The sequence below is a fragment of the Pseudophryne corroboree genome, chromosome 8 (genome assembly GCF_028390025.1).
Source record: "Pseudophryne corroboree isolate aPseCor3 chromosome 8, aPseCor3.hap2, whole genome shotgun sequence".
In the NCBI taxonomy this organism is placed as follows: Eukaryota; Metazoa; Chordata; class Amphibia; order Anura; family Myobatrachidae; genus Pseudophryne; species Pseudophryne corroboree.
In genome coordinates this window covers 274779887-274803111 of record NC_086451.1, presented here as the reverse complement: position 1 = coordinate 274803111, position 23225 = coordinate 274779887, and the positions used below count along the sequence as shown (strand labels likewise).

General features: G+C 47.5%; 1 protein-coding gene across 3 annotated transcripts in view; it reads left to right on the top strand.

Annotated features, from left to right (window-relative positions):
* The window catches only part of THOC2 (THO complex subunit 2), a 479267-nt gene that overhangs the window by 274325 nt on the left and 181717 nt on the right, over positions 1–23225 (top strand). For all 3 annotated transcript variants that reach the window (XR_010183065.1, XM_063937241.1, XM_063937242.1), the window contains exons 19-20: positions 1000–1096; positions 1290–1407. Coding sequence is in view for 2 of the 3 variants with exons in the window: in XM_063937241.1 (XP_063793311.1) it covers positions 1000–1096; positions 1290–1407 (215 nt within the window). In the remaining variant the exon portion in view is untranslated. The remainder of the gene's footprint in view (positions 1–999; positions 1097–1289; positions 1408–23225) is intronic.

The following is a 23225-nucleotide window of genomic DNA, read 5'->3' as shown; positions in this document are numbered from 1 at the left end:
CAGGCCTGCCACAGCCTAAAACTGTAAAAGCCCACTCCACAAGGAAGGTGGGCTCATCTTGGGCGGCTGCCCGAGGGGTCTCGGCATTACAACTCTGCCGAGCAGCTACGTGGTCGGGGGAGAACACGTTTGTAAAATTTTACAAATTTGATACCCTGGCAAAGGAGGACCTGGAGTTCTCTCATTCGGTGCTGCAGAGTCATCCGCACTCTCCCGCCCGTTTGGGAGCTTTGGTATAATCCCCATGGTCCTTTCAGGAACCCCAGCATCCACTTAGGACGATAGAGAAAATAAGAATTTACTTACCGATAATTCTATTTCTCGGAGTCCGTAGTGGATGCTGGGCGCCCATCCCAAGTGCGGATTATCTGCAATACTTGTACATAGTTATTGTTAACTAATTCGGGTTATTGTTAAGGAGCCATCTTTAAGAGGCCCTTTCTGTTGTCATACTGTTAACTGGGTTTAGATCACAAGTTGTACGGTGTGATTGGTGTGGCTGGTATGAGTCTTACCCGGGATTCAAAATGCCTCCCTTATTGTGTATGCTCGTCCGGGCACAGTACCTAACTGGAGTCTGGAGGAGGGTCATAGGGGGAGGAGCCAGTGCACACCACCTGACCTAGTAAAGCTTTACTTTTTTGTGCCCTGTCTCCTGCGGAGCCGCTATTCCCCATGGTCCTTTCAGGAACCCCAGCATCCACTACGGACTCCGAGAAATAGAATTATCGGTAAGTAAATTCTTATTTTCTTAACTATGCAATCTACCATCCTCTGCTCTATTCCCTAATGTATCCACCCATGTATCCTATAGCTTGTAAGCTTGTCTGAATAATGCACTCTTCCCATTGTCTCCTCTACATAATTATGCTAATTGCATACTGTAATTATATAAACTTCTTCTACACTCTATATTAGTCAGTAATTGTTATTGTCCGTTTTATAAATGAATGATACTAGCTACAGCATTTGATATCCACATATTTGTCCAATGTGTAGGCTTGGCAAGCTTTTGTGGAGCAATTTTTAGAAAATATCCCATAGAATTGGCTGGTCTTCTGCAGTATGTAGCAAATCAACTAAAAGCTGGTAAAAGGTATGTAGTTGCAAGTATAATCAATAATAATAATTGACCTGCAAAAATGGATTGTGGCTCGGAGTGTGTCTTACATGTTTGTGTGTTTTGTATTTTCTGTTTGTGGCACAGTATGTATGAATTGCTTGGAGCTGTGTCTATTAATATGCAACCGATCACACGCTTACCTCTCCCTCTCACATTTCCCTTTCAGCTTTGATTTACTTATTCTAAAAGAGGTTGTACAAAAGATGGCAGGTATTGAAATTACAGAGGAAATGACAATGGAGCAGCTTGAAGCTATGACTGGTGGCGAGCAACTTAAAGCTGAGGTGAGTGAGATAATGCGATGCCTGCTGACATTCGTTTTAATCACAATTGATATTATGTGCTTTGTATTATACTGATCTATTGTGCACACCCTGATGTAGTATAGCACTTTTCTTGTGTATTAATTGATACATTCAGTCCTTTTACATTGATATGGATTGTAAAAGTAATTTTGTTAGTCAGCCGGCTATTCTTTATTTGTTTGTCACTCACCTCCCGCCTCTCTCTTCATTTCTTGTTAATATGCCTCTCCAGTTAACTATGATGAGACTTGTTCAAGATAATGATGATAGCAATTTATTATCATCATTGCATTTTTCTCTGTCATCCACTAGGGGACACTGGAGATTAGACAGATGGGGTGTGAAGAATGGAGACCGGAAGTGGCACAATATATGCAAAATAATTGAAGTGCACAGCTGGCTCCTCCCCCTTCACGCCCCTCTCCCTCCAGTTTTGAAAATTGTGCTACGGAGGAAGAAGCACTTCAGGGAGCTCAGGCTCCTATTCAGAATTCAAGTGCAGTAACATACTCTTACCCAGCTAAGGGTGAGACCACGGTTTCAAGTTACTCTTTGGAGTAACAGTGACCAAGATCCTGTGTCAAAGGATCTGCTGATCATGCTGACACAACAGTGAGTACATTCCCCTGTAGAGAAGGGGACATGGTGCATGCATGCTATACCTGCTCTGTGAGATGCGCTCAGCGGGGCAGCAGTCGGGTAGTGCAGCATCTCCGATCAGGTGATACCGCCGGAGACATGAACATCCAAGCGACGGCAGTGCAGGTCCCGCCGGACGGTAAGCGGTACAGAGCACTACGAGTACCGCGGAAGGGTGAGCGCTAATCACATAGGCAGGGAGCATTGGAAATGGTATCGGAGACCCTGCTTGCTTCTGTAGAAGGCACGTCCCCCTGTTACATAGCTTATATATACACAGAAGTGTCTTACATTTCTGCTGCGGGGTAGACTGTGTTCCACATGGAATACATTGGGGTGTAGAGATGGATCTTGATCCAGAGGCACCAACAGGCTAAAGCTTTAGACTGTTCCAGAATGCATTGCGGGGCCTCTATAACCCTGCCTCCAGGCACTGCGAGCTCAGTTTTAGAGTTGGTGCCTGCATGCAGCAGGTCACTTAACAGGGGGGCTGTGCTAGACAGCCCTGCAAAAAACTTTTTAGAAGAGTTCAAGGGCTGCAGCACTTCATATGTCAGTGTGACATGCTGTGCTGCGGCTCCATCATCTCCCCAGTGGCGTTGCTTACTCCCGCTGGCTCTGTTCCCGGTTACTTGTGGCGGAGACGCTCCGGTTCCTAGGCACACCACTGCAGACGCTCTCCTGGATCACGTGGCTGCTTCTAAGGGTCGCGGTTTAAGGAGACGAACCGTGACTCTGGCGTAGACACTGTGTTCAGAGCAGGGGCCCCACTATATCCACCAGGGCAAGAACCCACACTGTGGAAGAGCATCCATTGGAGACACTACAGTTTTAGAAGGCTATACACGAAGCGCATGTGGCCTTTGTGTTGTGTGTGTGTGTGTATATATATATATATATATATATATATATATAAAAATATATCCTGACGAAAATGCCGCATTAAAAGAGGGCATTGAAACGTTGGATCTACGTCTCATCTGGTGTTTTAATCATTGGAGTGCCGCACCGCCTGTTCTATTTATATATATATATATATATATATATATATATATATATATAAAATGTACTAGTCCAGTGCAACTTTATTGTCTCACTAAAATAATTATCTGCATTGTCACTGTGACTGTGTATTCCTGTATCTGCTGTGTGGATTTAACTTTCAGTGTATCCCAGCTGTTGCGATCACTGTATTCTGTACCCTGAAGGACTAGGTGTGTCAGGGTATCATATATAGTGCTGCACAATATTTACCGTTAAGTGTATTCTCTGGTGTACTCAGTCGCATCATACCGGATTTATTCGCTGGTGTTGTGTACTGTGTACGCTGTCACATACTAGGGGATTTATTCACAGGTATTGTACTCTGTCTGGCTGTATCATACTCGTACGCTCTGCGTTTACATTCACTAAAATGTCTAACACAAAGGGTGGGAAATCCACGGACGCTTCTGCATCATGCAGCGCATACGCCAGGGATTTGCCTGAGGGGGAAGCTTTTAATTGATGGTCTGTGTAATATGTGCCATACATCTCCCAGTCATTCCGCAGCTCCTGTAACCAATCAGGAGCCACCTTGGGCTGTGTTCTCAACTATGCTCAATATGCTTGTGACACGCCTTAAGCCCCCTATGGGACCTCCTGTGCCATTGCAGCCACATATTGACCCTATGGTAAATCCGCCTTGGGTGGATCATTTGTCTACCCAGTTGCAGCAATTGAATCAATCTTTGGTTAGACAAAAACCTATCCCACGTCCTTCTGGTGTCAAGGGGTCATCTAAGTGGGCTGATTCCTCCTCACAATCCACTAATATCTCAGATGATACTTCTGATGAGGATGGGGAGTATACTGATCCGTCAGACACTGATACAGTTGCTTCTGACGAGGAATCTACAACTCAGGTTGATGTCTCTGACCTAGTGGAGGCTATTAAGCTGATTCTACAAATCGATGATGATGTAGATCCCACTACTGCGTATAAGAAACCTTATAAGTTTAAACGTCAGAAGGTAGCTAAAGTAGTCTTACCGCATTCTGACCATTTAGTAGACATTCGTCAGGAACCCTGGTCTTCTCCAGGAAAGAAATTCTCCCTGTCTAAAAAGGTGCTAGCTCGTTATCCTCTCCCTGCTGAGTTGTGTAACAAGTGGGAAAATTCACCGCCAGTGGATGCCCATGTCACCCGTCTTGTTGTGTCATCTAAGCGTGTGGAGGGATTCCTGATGTCTTTTTACTCCCTTACAGGTGCTGTACATAGACCCTCTATAGCAGTCTCCTGCGCCGCAGTAGGATTTGAAACATGGTTTGAGGCAATAAGAGGATGAGCTGCCTCAGGATATATCTTTTATTATTATTACTAGTTATTTATATAGTGCACACATATTCCGCAGCGCTTTTATAGAGAGTATTTGCCCACTTCGTGGGAAAGTGCCTTAGCTAATTTATCCAGAGAGATGGTGGAGTCTTGCAAGCAACATCACAGTCAATTCTTCACTACGGGTCTCCCTCAGAAGGCAAGGGCATTGAAAGCGGCTATTCAAAAGTTGATCTTATCAGAGGTCATAGTTTCAGTGCCAGTACCACAAAGAGGAACAGGATTTTATGTGGTACCCAAACCAGATGATTCGGTCAGTCCCATTCTAAAAGTAAAGGTTTGAAACCAGTTTCTAACCTGTTACCGCTTCAAGATGAAATCGATACAATCGGTCATAGCAGGGTTGGAACAAGAGGAATTCATGGTGTCCGTGGATATAAAGGACGCATATCTACATGTTCCTATTTGGATGCCGCATCAAGCATATCTGAGGTTTGTGGCGGGGAAGGACCACTATCAGTTCAGAGCTCTTCCGTTCGGTCTCTCCTCGGCTCCAAAAATTTTCACACAGATCATGGCTGTCATGCTGGCAAGGTAAAGATCTATGGGCGTAACTGTAATACCGTACCTGGACGATCATTTGATAAAAGCCCCGTCTCCGGAGATCTTGATCAGGCATGCACGATTGACTCATCAGGTCCTAACTCGACACGGTTGGCTGGTAAACTTCCAGAAATTGGGGCAGTACGGATGGTGTAATGGTTAGCATTACTGCCTCACAGCACTGAGGTCATGGGTTCGATTCCCACCATAGCCTTAACTGGGTGGAGTTTGTATATTCTCCCCGTACTTGCGTGGGTTTCCTCCGGGTACTCCGGTTTCCTCCCACAATCCAAAAATATACTGGCAGGTTAATTGGCTCCCAACAAAAATTAACCCTAAAGTGAACATGTGTGCGTGTACATATGGTTGAGAATATAGATTGTAAGCTCCACTGGGGCAGGGACTGATGTGAATGGCCAATTCTCTGTAAAGCGCTGCGGAATATGTGTGCGCTATATAAATAACTGGTAATAATTAATAAATAAATAAATCCAACTTAATTCCATCCCAAAGGCTCTAATTTTTGGGTCTTATTCTGGACACGACTATATCCAAGATCTTTCTACCAGAGGACAAGATTCAAGACATCGGACGTATGGTTCAACAAGTATTGCAGAATCAGAGAATTTATTTACACCTTTCCATTCGGCTTCTGGGTAAGATGGTGGCATCTTTCGAAGCAATTCAGTTCGGCTCAAACCAGAATTTCATTGATGTGGTGGTCAATTCACAGGAACCTGGCGATGGGGACACGTTTCGGTATATGGGACTGGATCATCCTGACGACGGATGCCAGTCTCAGAGGTTGGGGCGTGGTTCTAGACAACCACCAGTTCCAGGGGAGGTGGTCCCATTACGAGAGTATTCTCTCCATAAATGTGCTAGAGCTTCGAGCCATCTACAATGCACTGACTCAAGCAGAGAGCCTAGTAAGACATCTACATGTGATAATTTAATCCGACAATGTCACAGCGGTGGCTAATATAAACCGCCAGGGAGGAACAAGGATTCGAATGGCCCTAACTTAAGCAACAAAAATTCTGTCCTGGGCAGAAGATCACGACATCATTCTCTCAGCAGTCTTCATTCCCAAAGAGGACTTAGGAAGCGAATTACCTCAGCCATGAAGACATGCATCCAGGAAAGTGGAGTCTACACCCCAAGGGCTTCTACGCGATCATAAGAGGGGGTTACCACAAGTGGATCTAATGGCCTCCCGACACAATCATCAACTTCTGAGCTATGTGATCAGGACGCGGGACCCAGCAGCAGTAGCAGTGGATGCGTTATCAATTCCTTGGCCTTACGATCTGTTGTACATAGTCCCACCATTTCCTCTCCTACCACGAGTATTAAAGAAGGTAAAACGGGAAAGAGTGTGGGTAATCCTGATAGCTCCGGACTGGCCTCGCAGAAGTTTGTACTCAGATCTAGGGAGACTCCTAGCGGAGGAGCCTTGGCGGTTACCACAGAGGGAGGATCTATTGTCTCAGGGTCCATTTCTGCGTCCAGATCTGAATCGTCTTCGTTTAACTGTGTGGTTCGATTATAGAATTTGGAAGAGAGATATGGATTGGTGCCAACCTAAAGGTTAGGACCCCAGACCGTTCTGTCTTAACAGATTGTTACGTTTTCTTCAGGATGGTTTAGATCGTGGTTTGCGTTTGGGATCCCTAAAGGTGCAGGTCTCGGCCCTTCCATTTTCTTTCAGTAATGTCTGGCTGCTCTACAGGAGGTTGACATTTTTGCAGGGAGGATTGAGGCTTCAACCACCCTTTCGACCCCCCACGGCTACCTGGTTCTCGAATTTTTAAGATCTGACACGTTTGAAGCTTTGGAGAGAATGGATCTTAAATATGTGTCCTGGAAGACAGTCCTTTTGCTTGCATTAGCTTCGGCAAGAAGGGTGTCAGAACTAGGGGCTCTTTCAAGAGTCCCTTCTTGGTTTTCCATAAGGATAGAGCGGAGCTTCGTACTATGGCGGAGTTCCTGCCCAAGGTGGTGTTGAGTTTTTATATTAACCAACCTATTGTGGTTCCGTCTTTTCAGATGTCGGAGGGCAACAGTTCGCTGGATGTAGTCAAGGCACTGAGAGTGTATGTGAAAGCAACTAAGACCATTCGACGGTCAGATGTATTATGTGTCTTGTATAGTGGGCCAAAACGAGGTTAACCGGCGACAAAGCAAACCTTGTTGAGGTGGATGAGACTCGCTATCCAACAGGCTTATGTGGCTAGTGGTAAGAAGGTCCCATTTCGGGTGAGGGCTTACACCACCAAGTCGGTAGGTACTTCCTGGGCGGCTGCCAGGGGAGCCTCTACGAGTCAACTCTGTAGAGCTGCGACGTGGTTTTCGGCCCACACGTTTACTCGCCAGGCTATTGGGCCCAAAACGCATTGGTATAGCGCCAAAGGACCTAATTGCCCGAAACACGTTGGTTTAGCGCTACAGAGACTAGATCCGACACTCCAGTACGTCATCCCCATCACGCCGACGGACGAGATAGAGAGAAGACTGCACGGGAACCAGCCGGACGGAGAGGCGCTGCAAGCATCAGGAAGGTAGGCAACGGTAGGGACAGTTAGCTAGGCTCTGTCACATTACCCCCGCAGACCTTATTCCAAGTGGTCCTGACTGCCGACTTACAAACGGAACCCGAGGAGAAAACGTACAATTAAGGACTCTAACACCAGCACCGAAAAGGGCTCTTAAACATTATTCATTAACCCTTACATTTCTTTTTAGGTATTTGGCGCTTTCAAATCCATTTAGCGCTCCCATTTACATTTACTATTGTTAAGAAAAAGCATGCACAGAGAAGATGCATATACTCAGCCTTGTGTCGAGTTGTAAGCATCTGGAGATGAGAACACATCTGCCTTGTTTGCTATTAGACATCATCTGCAGCTTGCACTTGTCCATGCCCTGTACTCAAAGCAGAAGATGCATCTCCAAAGAGGAATACTAAATTTTTCATCTTGGCAAAACCATATTACACTTCAGGGGGTCAAATGTGTTAAGACAGATTGGGGGAATTTAGTAAACGGCAGGGTTTACCCCATAGATAATTAATTGCATGGCGCGGTGCAATTAATTGGCCAATTAACTGAATAGCCAATTAATTGAATAGCTATTCAGTTAATTGGCCATTCCCCCACATGGTAAAACATCTGGAAAAAACGCTCCATTGGTTTTGTCAAAAGTGTATTTAAACCCAGCACTCGTGGCCATCCCTAGCAGAGCCGTAAGTAGACTCTTTGGTGCCCTGTGCCAGTGAGAGAATTGACATCCCTCCTTTTCCCCCGACTCCCTCATTCTATTTCAATAGGGACATATGGTGCGTGGGAAAGGGGCATATATAATGCAAAACCGACATTTCTGGGTTCTTACTCCCTTTGTTAAGGTGTGGACTCTTCTCACCTTGGCAAAGGGGATAAGGACCCTGAAACGTCGGAATTGATATGATTCTCTTAAATATATTTTGATATCTGCAAGACTGAATGCCGCAGCCCCTTTTCATTTGATATATATATATATATTTCTCTATCGTCCTAGTGGATGCTGGGGTTCCTGAAAGGACCATGGGGAATAGCGGCTCCGCAGGAGACAGGGCACAAAAAGTAAAGCTTTTCCAGATCAGGTGGTGTGCACTGGCTCCTCCCCCTATGACCCTCCTCCAGACTCCAGTTAGATTTTTGTGCCCGGCCGAGAAGGGTGCAATCTAGGTGGCTCTCCTAAAGAGCTGCTTAGAAAAAGTTTAGCTTAGGTTTTTTATTTTACAGTGAGTCCTGCTGGCAACAGGATCACTGCAACGAGGGACTGAGGGGAGAAGAAGTGAACTCACCTGCGTGCAGGATGGATTGGCTTCTTGGCTACTGGACATCAGCTCCAGAGGGACGATCACAGGTACAGCCTGGATGGTCACCGGAGCCGCGCCGCCGGCCCCCTTGCAGATGCTGAAGTCAGAAGAGGTCCAGAATCGGCGGCTGAAGACTCCTGCAGTCTTCTAAAGGTAGCGCACAGCACTGCAGCTGTGCGCCATTTTCCTCTCAGCACACTTCACACGCAGTCACTGAGGGTGCAGGGCGCTGGGGGGGGGCGCCCTGGGAGGCAAATGTAACCTATATAAAGGCTAAAAATACCTCACATATAGCCCCCAGAGGCTATATGGAGATATTTAACCCCTGCCTGGATTCACTAAATAGCGGGAGACGAGCCCGCCGGAAAAGGGGCGGGGCCTATCTCCTCAGCACACGGCGCCATTTCCTCTCACAGCTCCGCTGGTCAGGACGGCTCCCAGGTCTCTCCCCTGCACTGCACTACAGAAACAGGGTAAAACAGAGAGGGGGGGCAAATTTATGGCGATATTTTGATATATATAAAGCAGCTATAAGGGAGCACTTATTATAAGGCTATCCCTGTTATATATAGCGCTTTTGGTGTGTGCTGGCAAACTCTCCCTCTGTCTCCCCAAAGGGCTAGTGGGTCCTGTCTTCGTTAGGAGCATTCCCTGTGTGTCTGCTGTGTGTCGGTACGTGTGTGTCGACATGTATGAGGACGATATTGGTGTGGAGGCGGAGCAATTGCCAAATATGAGGATGTCACCCCCTAGGGAGTCGACACCAGAATGGATGCCTTTATTTATGGAACTACGGGATAGTGTCAACACGCTAAAGCAGTCGTTTGACGACATGAGACGGCCGGACAATCAATTAGTGCCTGTCCAGGCGACTCAAACACCGTCAGGGGCTGTGAAACGCCCTTTGCCTCAGTCGGTCGACACAGACCCAGACACAGGCACTGACTCCAGTGGTGACGGTGACGAATCAACCGTATTTTCCAGTAGGGCCACACGTTATATGATTTTGGCAATGAAGGAGGCGTTACATTTAGCTGATACTACAGGTACCACTAAACAGGGTATTATGTGGGGTGTGAAAAAACTACCTATAGTTTTTCCTGAATCAGAAGAATTAAATGACGTGTGTAATGAAGCGTGGGTTGCCCCTGATAAAAAGCTGATAATTTCAAAGAAATTATTGGCATTATACCCTTTCCCGCCAGAGGTTAGGGAGCGCTGGGAAACACCTCCTAGGGTGGACAAGGCGCTAACACGCTTATCTAAACAAGTGGCGTTACCCTCTCCTGAGACGGCCGCACTTAAAGATCCATCAGATAGGAGGATGGAAAATATCCAAAAAAGTATATACACACATGCAGGTGTTATACTACGACCAGCTATAGCGACTGCCTGGAGGTGCAGTGCTGGGGTAGTTTGGTCAGAGTCCCTGATTGAAAATATTGATACCCTGGACAGAGACAATATTTTACTGTCGTTAGAACAAATAAAGGATGCATTTCTTTATATGCGTGATGCACAGAGGGATATCTGCACACTGGCATCACGGGTAAGTGCTATGTCCATTTCGGCCAGAAGAGCTTTATGGACGCGACAGTGGACAGGCGATGCGGATTCAAAACGACATATGGAAGTTTTGCCGTATAAAGGGGAGGAGTTATTTGGAGTCGGTCTATCAGATTTGGTGGCCACGGCTACAGCCGGGAAATCCACCTTTCTACCTCAAGTCACTCCCCAACAGAAAAAGGCACCGACTTTTCAACCGCAGCCCTTTCGTTCCTTTAAAAATAAGAGAGCAAAGGGCTATTCATATCTGCCACGAGGCAGAGGTCGAGGGAAGAGACAGCAACAGGCAGCTCCTTCCCAGGAACAGAAGCCTTCCCCGGCTTCTACAAAAGCCTCAGCATGACGCTGGGGCTTCTCAAGCGGACTCGGGGACGGTGGGTGGTCGTCTCAAAAATTACAGCGCGCAGTGGGCTCACTCGCAGGTAGATCCCTGGATCCTGCAGATAATATCTCAGGGGTACAGGTTGGAATTAGAGACAGATCCACCTCGCCGTTTCCTGAAGTCTGCTTTACCAACGTCCCCCTCCGAAAGGGAGACGGTTTTGGAAGCCATTCACAAGCTGTACTCTCAGCAGGTGATAGTCAAGGTACCTCTTCTACAACAAGGGAAGGGGTATTATTCCACTCTTTTTGTGGTACCGAAGCCGGATGGCTCGGTAAGGCCTATTCTAAATCTGAAGTCCTTGAACCTGTACATAAAGAAGTTCAAGTTCAAGATGGAGTCACTCAGAGCAGTGATAGCGAACCTGGAAGAGGGGGACTTTATGGTATCCTTGGACATCAAGGATGCGTATCTCCACGTTCCAATTTACCCCTCACACCAGGGGTACCTCAGGTTCGTTGTACAAAACTGTCACTATCAGTTTCAGACGCTGCCGTTCGGATTGTCCACGGCACCTCGGGTCTTTACAAAGGTAATGGCCGAGATGATGATTCTTCTTCGAAGAAAAGGCATATTAATTATCCCATACTTGGACGATCTCCTAATAAGGGCAAGGTCCAGAGAACAGCTAGAGATGGGATTAGCACTGTCGCAAGAAGTGCTAAAACAGCACGGGTGGATTCTGAATATTCCAAAATCCCAGTTAATGCCGACAACTCGTCTGCTGTTCCTAGGGATGATTCTGGACACGGTTCAGAAAAAGGTTTTTCTCCCGGAGGAAAAAGCCAAGGAGTTATCCGAGCTTGTCAGGAACCTCCTAAAACCAGGAAAGGTGTCTGTACATCAATGCACAAGAGTCCTGGGAAAAATGGTGGCTTCTTACGAAGCAATTCCATTCGGCAGATTCCACGCAAGAATTTTCCAAAGGGATCTGTTGGACAAATGGTCAGGGTCGCATCTTCAGATGCACCTGCGGATAACCCTGTCTCCAAGGACAAGGGTGTCTCTTCTGTGGTGGTTGCAGAGTGCTCATCTATTGGAGGGCCGCAGATTCGGCATACAGGATTGGATCCTGGTGACCACGGACGCCAGCCTGAGAGGCTGGGGAGCAGTCACACAAGGAAGAAACTTCCAGGGAGTATGGACGAGCCTGGAAACGTCTCTTCACATAAACATTCTGGAACTAAGAGCAATATACAATGCTCTAAGCCAGGCAGAACCTCTGCTTCAGGGAAAACCGGTGTTGATCCAGTCGGACAACATCACGGCAGTCGCCCATGTGAACAGACAGGGCGGCACAAGAAGCAGGAGTGCAATGGCAGAAGCTGCAAGGATTCTTCGCTGGGCAGAGAATCATGTGATAGCACTGTCAGCAGTGTTCATCCCGGGAGTGGACAACTGGGAAGCAGACTTCCTCAGCAGACACGATCTTCACCCGGGAGAGTGGGGACTTCATCCAGAAGTCTTCCACTTGCTGGTAACCCGTTGGGAAAGACCAATGGTGGACATGATGGCGTCTCGCCTCAACAAAAAACTGGACAGGTATTGCGCCAGGTCAAGAGATCCGCAGGCAATAGCTGTGGACGCGCTGGTAACGCCTTGGGTGTACCAGTCGGTGTATGTGTTTCCTCCTCTGCCTCTCATACCAAAAGTATTGAGAATTATACGGCAAAGAGGCGTAAGGACGATACTAGTGGTTCCGGATTGGCCAAGAAGGACTTGGTACCCGGAACTTCAAGAGATGATCACGGAAGATCCGTGGCCTCTACCTCTAAGGAGGGACTTGCTTCAGCAGGGTCCCTGTCTGTTTCAAGACTTACCGCGGCTGCGTTTGACGGCATGGCGGTTGAACGCCGGATCCTAAAGGAAAAAGGCATGCCGGAAGAAGTCATTCCTACTTTGATTAAAGCAAGGAAGGAAGTAACCGTGCAACATTATCACCGAATTTGGCGAAAATATGTTGCGTGGTGCGAAGATCGGAGTGCTCCGACGGAGGAATTTCAACTGGGTCGATTCCTACATTTCCTGCAATCAGGATTGTCTATGGGTCTCAAATTGGGATCTATTAAGGTTCAAATTTCGGCCCTGTCGATTTTCTTTCAAAAAGAATTGGCTTCAGTCCCTGAAGTCCAGACCTTTGTTAAGGGAGTGCTACATATACAGCCTCCGGTGGTGCCTCCAGTGGCACCGTGGGATCTCAATGTGGTTTTGGACTTTCTAAAATCTCATTGGTTTGAACCACTAAAGAAGGTGGATTTGAAATATCTCACATGGAAAGTGACCATGCTTCTAGCCCTGGCTTCGGCCAGGAGAGTGTCAGAACTGGCAGCTTTATCTTACAAAAGCCCATATCTGATTTTCCATTCGGACAGGGCAGAACTGCGGACTCGTCCGCATTTTCTCCCTAAGGTGGTGTCAGCATTTCATCTGAACCAGCCTATTGTAGTGCCTGCGGCTACAAGTGACTTGGAGGACTCCAAGTTACTGGACGTTGTCAGAGCATTAAAAATATATATTGCAAGGACAGCTGGAGTCAGAAAATCTGACTCGTTGTTTATATTGTATGCACCCAACAAGATGGGTGCTCCTGCGTCTAAGCAGACGATTGCTCGTTGGATCTGTAGCACAATCCAACTTGCACATTCTGTGGCAGGCCTGCCACAGCCTAAATCTGTAAAGGCCCACTCCACAAGGAAGGTGGGCTCATCTTGGGCGGCTGCCCGAGGGGTCTCGGCATTACAACTTTGCCGAGCAGCTACGTGGTCAGGGGAGAACACGTTTGTAAAATTTTACAAATTTGATACTCTGGCTAAGGAGGACCTGGAGTTCTCTCATTCGGTGCTGCAGAGTCATCCGCACTCTCCCGCCCGTTTGGGAGCTTTGGTATAATCCCCATGGTCCTTTCAGGAACCCCAGCATCCACTAGGACGATAGAGAAAATAAGATTTTACTTACCGATAAATCTATTTCTCGGAGTCCGTAGTGGATGCTGGGCGCCCATCCCAAGTGCGGATTATCTGCAATAATTGTACATAGTTATTGTTAACTAATTCGGGTTATTGTTGAAGGAAGCCATCTTTCAGAGGCTCCGCTGTTATCATACTGTTAACTGGGTTTAGATCACAAGTTGTACGGTGTGATTGGTGTGGCTGGTATGAGTCTTACCCGGGATTCAAAATCCTCCCTTATTGTGTACGCTCGTCCGGGCACAGTACCTAACTGGAGTCTGGAGGAGGGTCATAGGGGGAGGAGCCAGTGCACACCACCTGATCTGGAAAAGCTTTACTTTTTGTGCCCTGTCTCCTGCGGAGCCGCTATTCCCCATGGTCCTTTCAGGAACCCCAGCATCCACTACGGACTCCGAGAAATAGATTTATCGGTAAGTAAAATCTTATTTTATATATATATATATATATATATATATATATATATATATATATATTACACATGTATGTATGCATGTATGTATGTATGTGTGTATATATATATATATATAACACATGTATGTATATGTGTGTGTGTGTGTGTATATATATATTTCTCTAACGTCCTAGTGGATGCTGGGGACTCCGTCAGGACCATGGGGAATAGCGGCTCCGCAGGAGACAGGGCACAAAAGCAAGCTTTTAGGATCACATGGTGTGTACTGGCTCCTCCCCCTATGACCCTCCTCCAAGCCTCTGTTAGGTTTTTGTGCCCGGCCGAGAAGGGTGCAATCTAGGTGGCTCTCTTAAAGAGTTGCTTAGAAAAAGGTTTTTAGGTTCTTTATTTTCAGTGAGTCCTGCTGGCAACAGGCTCACTGCATCGAGGGACTTAGGGGAGAGATTTTCAACTCACCTGCGTGCAGGATGGATTGGATTCTTAGGCTACTGGACATAGCTCCAGAGGGAGTCGGAACACAGGGCTCGCCCTGGGGTTCGTCCCGGAGCCGCGCCGCCGACCCCCCTTGCAGATGCTGAAGATGAAGAGGTCCGGAACCAGGCGGCAGAAGACTCTCAGTCTTCATCAGGTAGCGCACAGCACTGCAGCTGTGCGCCATTGTTGTCAGCACACTTCACACAGCGGTCACGGAGGGTGCAGGGCGCTGGGGGGGGGCGCCCTGGGCAGCAATGTATATTACCTGTATGGCGAAAAATACATCACATATAGCCCTTGAGGCTATATGGATGTATTTAACCCCTGCCAGATATCTAAAACTCCGGAGAAGAAGCCCGCCGAAAAGGGGGCGGGGCCTATTCTCCTCAGCACACAGCGCCATTTTCCCTCACAGAAAGGCTGGTGGGAAGGCTCCCATGCTCTCCCCTGCACTGCACTACAGAAACAGGGTTAAAACAGAGAGGGGGGGCACTGATTTGGCGATATGTATATATATTAAAATGCTATAAGGGAGGAACACTTATATAAAGGTTGTCCCTGGATAATTATAGCGTTTTGGTGTGTGCTGGCAAACTCTCCCTCTGTCTCCCCAAAGGGCTAGTGGGTCCTGTCCTCTATCAGAGCATTCCCTATGTGTGTGCTGTATGTCGGTACGTGTGTGTCGACATGTATGAGGAAAATATTGGTGAGGAGGCGGAGCAAATTGCCTGTAATGGTGATGTCACTCTCTAGGGAGTCGACACCGGAATGGATGGCTTATTTATGGAATTACGTGACAATGTCAACACGCTGCAAGCCGGTTGACGACATGAGAGGGCCGGCGAACAAATTAGTATCTGTCCAGGCGTCTCAAACACCGTCAGGGGCTGTAAAATGCCCATTTACCTCAGTCGGTCGACACAGACCCAGACACGGACACTGATTTCAGTGTCGACGGTGAAGAAACAAACGTATTTTCTTTTAGGGCCACACGTTAAGGGCAATGAAGGAGGTGTTACATATTTCTGATACTCCAAGTACCACAAAAAAGGGTATTATGTGTGAGGTGAAAAAACTACCTGTAGTTTTTCCTGAATCAGATAAATTAAATGAAGTGTGTGATGATGCGTGGGTTTCCCCCGATAGAAAATTATTGGCGGTATAACCTTTCCCGCCAGAAGTTAAGGCGCGGTGGGAAACACCCCTCAGGGTGGATAAGGCGCTCACACGCTTATCAGAACAAGTGGCGGTACCATCTACGGATAGGGCCGTACTTAAGGAGCCAGCTGATAGGAGGCTGAAAAATATCCTAAAAAGTATACACACACATGCTGGTGTTATACTGCGACCAGCGAGCGCCTCAGCCTGGATGTGCAGAGCTGAGGTGGCTTGGTCGGATTCCCTGACTAAAAATATTGATACCTTTGACAGGGACAGTATTTTATTGACTATAGAGCATTTAAAGGATGCATTTCTATATATGCGAGATGCGCAGAGGGATATTTGCACTCTGGCATCAAGAGTAAATGCGATGTCCATATCTGCAAGAAGATGTTTATGGACACGACAGTGGTCAGGTGATGCAGATTCCAAACGGCACAAAGATGTATTGCCGTATAAAGGGGAGGAGTTATTTGGGGTCGGTCCATGGGACCTGGTGGCCAGGGCAACTGCTGGAAAATCCACAGTTTTTTACCCTAAGTCACATCTCTGCAGAAAAAGACACCGTCTTTTCAGCCTCAGTCCTTTCGTCCCTATAAGAGTCATATCTGCCCAGGGATAGAGGAAAGGGAAGAAGACTGCAGCAGGCAGCCCATTCCCAGGAACAGAAGCCCTCCACCGCTTCTACCAAGTTCTCAGCATGACGCTGGGACCGTACAGGACCCCTGGATCCTACAAGTAGTATCCAAGGGGTACAGATTGGAATGTCGAGAGGTTTCCCCCCTCGCAGGTTCCTGTAGTCTGCTGTACCAATGTCTCCCTCCGACAGGGAGGCAGTATTGAAAACAATTCACAAGCTGTATTCCCAGCAGGTGATAATAAAATTACCCCTCCGACAACAAGGAAAGGGGTATTACTCCACACTATATGGTGGTACTGAAGGCTAGGTGAGACCTATTCTAAATCTGGAAAATTTGAACACTTACAAGGGTTCAAATCCAGATGGAGTCACTCAGAGCAGTGATAGCAAAGAACAAGGGGACTATATGGTGTCCCGGGACATCAGGGATGCTTACCTCCATGTCCCAAAATTTGCCTTTTCTCACCAAGGGTACCTCAGGTTCGTGGTACAGAACTGTCACTATCAGTTTCAAGACGATGCCGTTGGATTGTCCAAGGCACCCCGGGTCCTTACCAAGGTAATGACCGAAAGGAGGATTCGTCTTCAAAGAAAATGGACGACCTCCTGATAAGAACAAGGTCCAGAGAACAGTTGGAGGTCGGAGTAGCACTATCTCAAGTAGTTCTACGACAGCACGGGTGGATTCTAAATATTCCAAAACCGCAGTTGTTCCGACGACACGTCTGCTGGTCCTAGGGATGATTCTGGACACAGTCCAGGAAAAGGTGTTTCTCCCAGAGGAGAAAGCCAGGGAGTTATCCGAGCTAATCGGGATCCTCCTAAAACCAGGAAAAGTGTCAGTGCATCATTGCACAAGAGTCCTGGTAAAAATGGTGGCTTATTACGAAGCGCTTCCATTCGGCAGATTTCACGCAAGAACTCTTCAGTGGGATCTGCTGGACAAATGGTCCGGATCGCATCTTCAGATGCATCAGCGGATAACCCTATATCCAAGGACAAGGGTGTCTCTCCTGTGGTGATTACAGAGTGCTCATCTTCTAGAGGGCCGCAGATTCGGCATTCAGGATTGGATGCTGGTGACCACGGAGGCCAGCCTGAGAGGCTGGGGAGCAGTCACACAAGGAGTGTGATCAAGTCTGGAGAATTCTCTCCACATAAATATACTGGAGCAAAGAGCAAATTTATAATGCTCTAAGCTTAGCAAGACCTCTGCTTCAAGGTCAGCCGGTATTGATCCAGTGGGATAACATCACGGCAGTCGCCCACGTAAACAGAAAGGGCGGCACAAGAAGCAGGAGGGCAGTGGCAAAACTGCAAGGATTTTTCGCTAGGCGGAAAATCATGTGATAGCACTGTCAGCAGTGTTCATTCCGGGAGTGGACGACTGGGAAGCAGACTTCCTCAGCAGGCACGACCTCCACCCGGGAGAGTGGGAACTTCATCGGGAAGTTTTCCGCATGATTGTGAACCGTTGGGAAAGACCAAAGGTGGACATGATGGCGTCCCGCCCGAACAAAAAATGGGACAGGTATTGCGCCAGGTCACGAGACCTTCAGGCGATAGCTGTGGACGTCCTGGTAACACCGTGGGTGTAACAGTCGGTGTATGTGTTCCCTCCTCTGCTTCTCATAACCAAGGTATTGAGAATTATAAGACATAGAGGAGTAAGAACTATACTCGTGGCTCCGGATTGGCCAAGAGGGACTTGGTAACCGGAACTTCAAGAGATGCTCACAGAGGACTAATGGCCTCGGGAGCTAAGAAGGGATTTGCTTTCAGCAAGTACCATGTCTGTTCCAAGAGGAACCGTGGCATCGGCCTTTAAGAAAGGACCTGCTCCAGCAGGGACCTTGTCTGTTCCAAGACTTACCGCGACTGCGTTTGACGGCATGGCGGTTTGAACGCCGGATCCTAAGGGAAAAGGCATTCCGGAAGAGGTCATACCTACCCTGGTCAAAGCCAGGAAGGAGGTGACCGCACAACGTTATCACCACATGTGGTGAAAATATGTTGCGTGGGTGAGGCCAGGAAGGCCCCACGAAAAAATTTCAACTAGGTCGTTTTCTGCACTTCCTGCAAACAGGAGTGTCTATGAGCCTCAAATTGGGGTCCATTAAGGTTCAAGTTTCGGCCCTATAGATTTTCTTCCAGAAAGAATTGGCTTCAGTTCCTGAAGTCCAGACGTTTGTCAAGGGAGTATTGCATATACAGCCCTTGTGTGCCTCCAGTGGCACCGTGGGATCTCAACGTAGTGTTGGGATTCCTCAAATCATATTGGTTTGAACCATTCAAATCTGTGGATTTGAAATATCTCACATGGAAAGTGACCATGCTGTTGGCCCGGGCCTGGGCCAGGCGATTGTTAAAATTGGCGGCTTTGTCTTACAAAAGCCCATATTTGATTTTCCATTCGGACAGGGCAGAACTGCGGACTCGTCCCCAGTTTCTTCCTAAGGTGGTGTCAGCGTTTCACCTGAAACAACCTATTGTGGTGCCTGCGGCTACTAGGGACTCGGAGGACTCCAAGTTGCTAGACGTTGTCAGGGCCCTGAAAATATATATATATATAATTCCAGGACGGCTGGAGTCAGAAAGTCTGACTTGCTGTTTATATTGTAGGCACCCAAAAAGCTGGGTGCTCCTGCTTCTAAGCAGACTATTGCTCGTTGGATTTGTAGTACAATTCAGCTTGCACATTCTGTGGCAGGCCTGCCAATGCCAAAATCTGTAAATGCCCATTCCACAAGGAAGGTGGGCTCATCTTGGGCGGCTGCCCGAGGGGTCTCGGCTTTACAACTTTGCGAAGCAGCTACTTGGTCAGGGGCAAACACGTTTGCTAAATTCTACAAATTTGATACCCTGGCTGAGGAGGACCTGGAGTTCTCTCATTCGGTGCTGCAGAGTCATCCGCACTCTCCCGCCCGTTTGGGAGCTTTGGTATAATCCCCATGGTCCTGACGGAGTCCCCAGCATCCACTAGGACGTTAGAGAAAATAAGATTTTACTTACCGATAAATCTATTTCTCATAGTCCGTAGTGGATGCTGGGCGCCCATCCCAAGTGCGGATTGTCTGCATTACTTGTACATAGTTATTGTTACAAAAAATCGGGTTATAATTGTTGTGAGCCATCTTTTTTAGAGGCTACTTCATTGTTATACTGTTAACTGGGTTCAAATCACAAGTTGTACGGTGTGATTGGTGTGGCTGGTATGAGTCTTACCCGGGATTCAAGATCCTTCCTTATTGTGTACGCTCGTCCGGGCACAGTACCTAACTGAGGCTTGGAGGAGGGTCATAGGGGGAGGAGCCAGTACACACCATGTGATCCTAAAAGCTTGCTTTTGTGCCCTGTCTCCTGCGGAGCCGCTATTCCCCATGGTCCTGACGGAGTCCCCAGCATCCACTACGGACTATGAGAAATAGATTTATCGGTAAGTAAAATCTTATTATATACATACACTCACACACGTCTCTCTAGACCACTGCAAGAATGTGGATTTGAACACAAATCCTCTTTATGCCACATTCTTGCACTTAACTTGTGAGCTTCTTGTTATTCGTTCAGTTACAATACTTTTTATTAAATAACACACTTCAATATATTGCTATACCCAGGATTCAAACCTATAACCTGTTGATTTCTAATCAAGCACCCTACTCATTGAGCTATTTGATCCTGCATAAACTAGGAACACTACAGTATATGAAGCTACTGGTACTTTGGCCGAAAAAAAATAAACAGCATTGCAATTGAGCAGATCTATGTAGTGTGCAACCACCCATTCAATCGCTTGCAGCTACACACTACATAGATCTGCTCAGCTGCAGTGCTGATAATTTTATCACGAAGTACAAGGTAAGCTTCCAATAGTTAGAATTTTCTAGCTTAGAATTATCTACCTTTCGATGCAAGGGTAGATAGCTCAATGAATAGATTGTCTGACTGTAATGCCACAGGCAATGGGTTCAAATCCTGAATATGTAATAAAAGATAGTGTGACTGAATAACACAGAAATCTCAAGTTGAGTTCATGAATGTTGTACAGGTATTAGCGACAGGAGGAGACAGGGGAGGGGTGGAGATGTTGGGCTTCAAGTGAAAATAATTAAAACAGATAATAAGCACTATGTGCTGTGTTCTCCACGCACCTAGTTATGGCCCAGATCCCTAGACCTAAGCAGTTGGGCCACCCACATCTGTGGGCAGATTGGATTTTGTGTCCTGCCAGGCTTACCACATGAATACCCAACATGGATGCTGGATGTGGCCACCCAATTTTGTATGCCACATATCCATAAACTTAAAAGTCGCATGGTGTATTTTTGTTCCTTTATATCTGCAACTTTTGTATTTTTTCTCTAACGTCGTAAGTGGATGCTGGGGACTCCGTAAGGACCATGGGGAATAGCGGCTCCGCAGGAGACTGGGCACATCTAAAGAAAGCTTTAGGACTATTTGGTGTGCACTGACTCCTCCCCCTATGACCCTCCTCCAAGCCTCAGTTAGATCTCTGTGCCCGAACGAGAAGGGTGCACACTAGGGGCTCTCCTGAGCTTCTTAGTGAAAGTTTTAGTTTAGGTTTTTTATTTTCAGTGAGACCTGCTGGCAACAGGCTCACTGCATCGAGGGACTAAGGGGAGAAGAAGCGAACTCACCTGCGTGCAGAGTGGATTGGGCTTCTTAGGCTACTGGACATTAGCTCCAGAGGGACGATCACAGGCCCAGCTTGGATGGGTCCCAGAGCCGCGCCGCCGGCCCCCTTACAGAGCCAGAAGGCAGAAGAGGTCCGGAAAATCGGCGGCAGAAGACACTGCAGCTGTGCGCCATTGCTCTCAGCACACTTCACACTTCGGTCACTGAGGGTGCAGGGCGCTGGGGGGGGGGGGCGCCCTGAGACGCAATAAAAACACCTTGGATGGCAAAAAATGCATCACATATAGCTCCTGGGCTATATGAATGCATTTAACCCCTGCCAGAATACATAGAAAAACGAGAGATAAGGCCGCCGTTAAGGGGGCGGAGCCTATCTCCTCAGCACACTGGCGCCATTTTCCCTCGCAGCTCCGTTGGAGGGAAGCTCCCTGGCTCTCCCCTGCAGTCACTACACTACAGAAAGGGTTAAAAAAGAGAGGGGGGCACTAATTAGGCGCAGTATTAACTATACAGCAGCTATAAGGGGAAAAACACTTATATAAGGTTATCCCTGTATATATATAGCGCTCTGGTGTGTGCTGGCAAACTCTCCCTCTGTCTCCCCAAAGGGCTAGTGGGGTCCTGTCCTCTATCAGAGCATTCCCTGTGTGTGTGCTGTATGTCGGTACTTTTGTGTCGACATGTATGAGGAGAAAAATGATGTGGAGACGGAGCAGATTGCCTGTAATAGTGATGTCACCCCCTAGGTGGTCGACACCTGAGTGGATGAACTGTTGGAAGGAATTACGTGACAGTGTCAGCTCTGTATAAAAGACAGTGGTTGACATGAGACAGCCGGCTACTCAGCTTGTGCCTGTCCAGACGTCTCATAGGCCGTCAGGGGCTCTAAAGCGCCCGTTACCTCAGATGGCAGATATAGACGCCGACACGGATACTGACTCCAGTGTCGACGGTGAAGAGACGAATGTGACTTCCAGTAGGGCCACACGTTACATGATTGAGGCAATGAAAAATGTTTTACACATTTCTGATAATACGAGTACCACCAAAAAAGGGGTATTATGTTCGGTGAGGAAAAACTACCTGTAGTTTTCCTGAATCTGAGAAATTAAATGAGGTGTGTGATGATGCGTGGGTTTCCCCCGATAACAACTGATAATTTCTAAAATGTTATTGGCATTATATCCTTTCCCGCCAGAGGTTAGGGTGCGTTGGGAAACACCCCCTAGGGTGGATAAAGCGCTCACACGCTTGTAAGGGCTCTACCTTCGCCTGAGATGGCCGCCCTTAAGGATCCTGCTGATAGAAAGCAGGAGGGTATCCTAAAAGGTATTTACACACATACTGGTGTTATACTGCGACCAGCAATCGCCTCAGCCTGGATGTGCAGTGCTGGGTTGGCGTGGTCGGATTCCCTGACTGAAAATATTGATACCCTAGATAGGGACAGTATATTTTTGCCTATAGAGCATTTAAAAGATGCATTTCTATATATGCGTGATGCACAGCGGAATATTTGCCGACTGGCATCAAGTCTAAGCGCGTTGTCCATTTCTACCAGTAGAGGGTTATGGACACGTCAGTGGTCAGGTGATGCGTATTCCAAACGGCATTTGGAAGTATTGCTTTATTAAGGAGAGGAGTTATTTGGGGTCGGTCTTTCAGACCTGGTGGCCACGGCAACAGCTGGGAATTCCACGTTTGTACCCCAGGTCGCCTCTCAACATGAGAAGACGCCGTATTATCAGGCGCAGTCTTTTCGTGGACAAGCGGGCAAAAGGTTCCTCATTTCTGCCCCGTGACAGAGGGAGAGGAAAAAGGCTGCAGAAATCAGCCAGTTCCCAGGAACAGAAACCCTCTCCCGCCTCTGCCAAGCCCTCAGTATACGCTGGGGCTTTACAAGCAGAATCGGGCACGGTGGGGGGCCCGTCTCAATGAATTTCAGCGCGCAGTGGGCTCACTCGCAAGTAGACCCCTGGACCCTTCAGGTGATATCTCAGGGGTACAAATTAGAATTCGAGACGTCTCCCCCTCGCCGTTTCCTAAAGTCGGCTTTACCGATGTCTCCTTCTGACAGGGAGACAGTTTTGGAAGCCATTCACAAGCTGTATTCCCA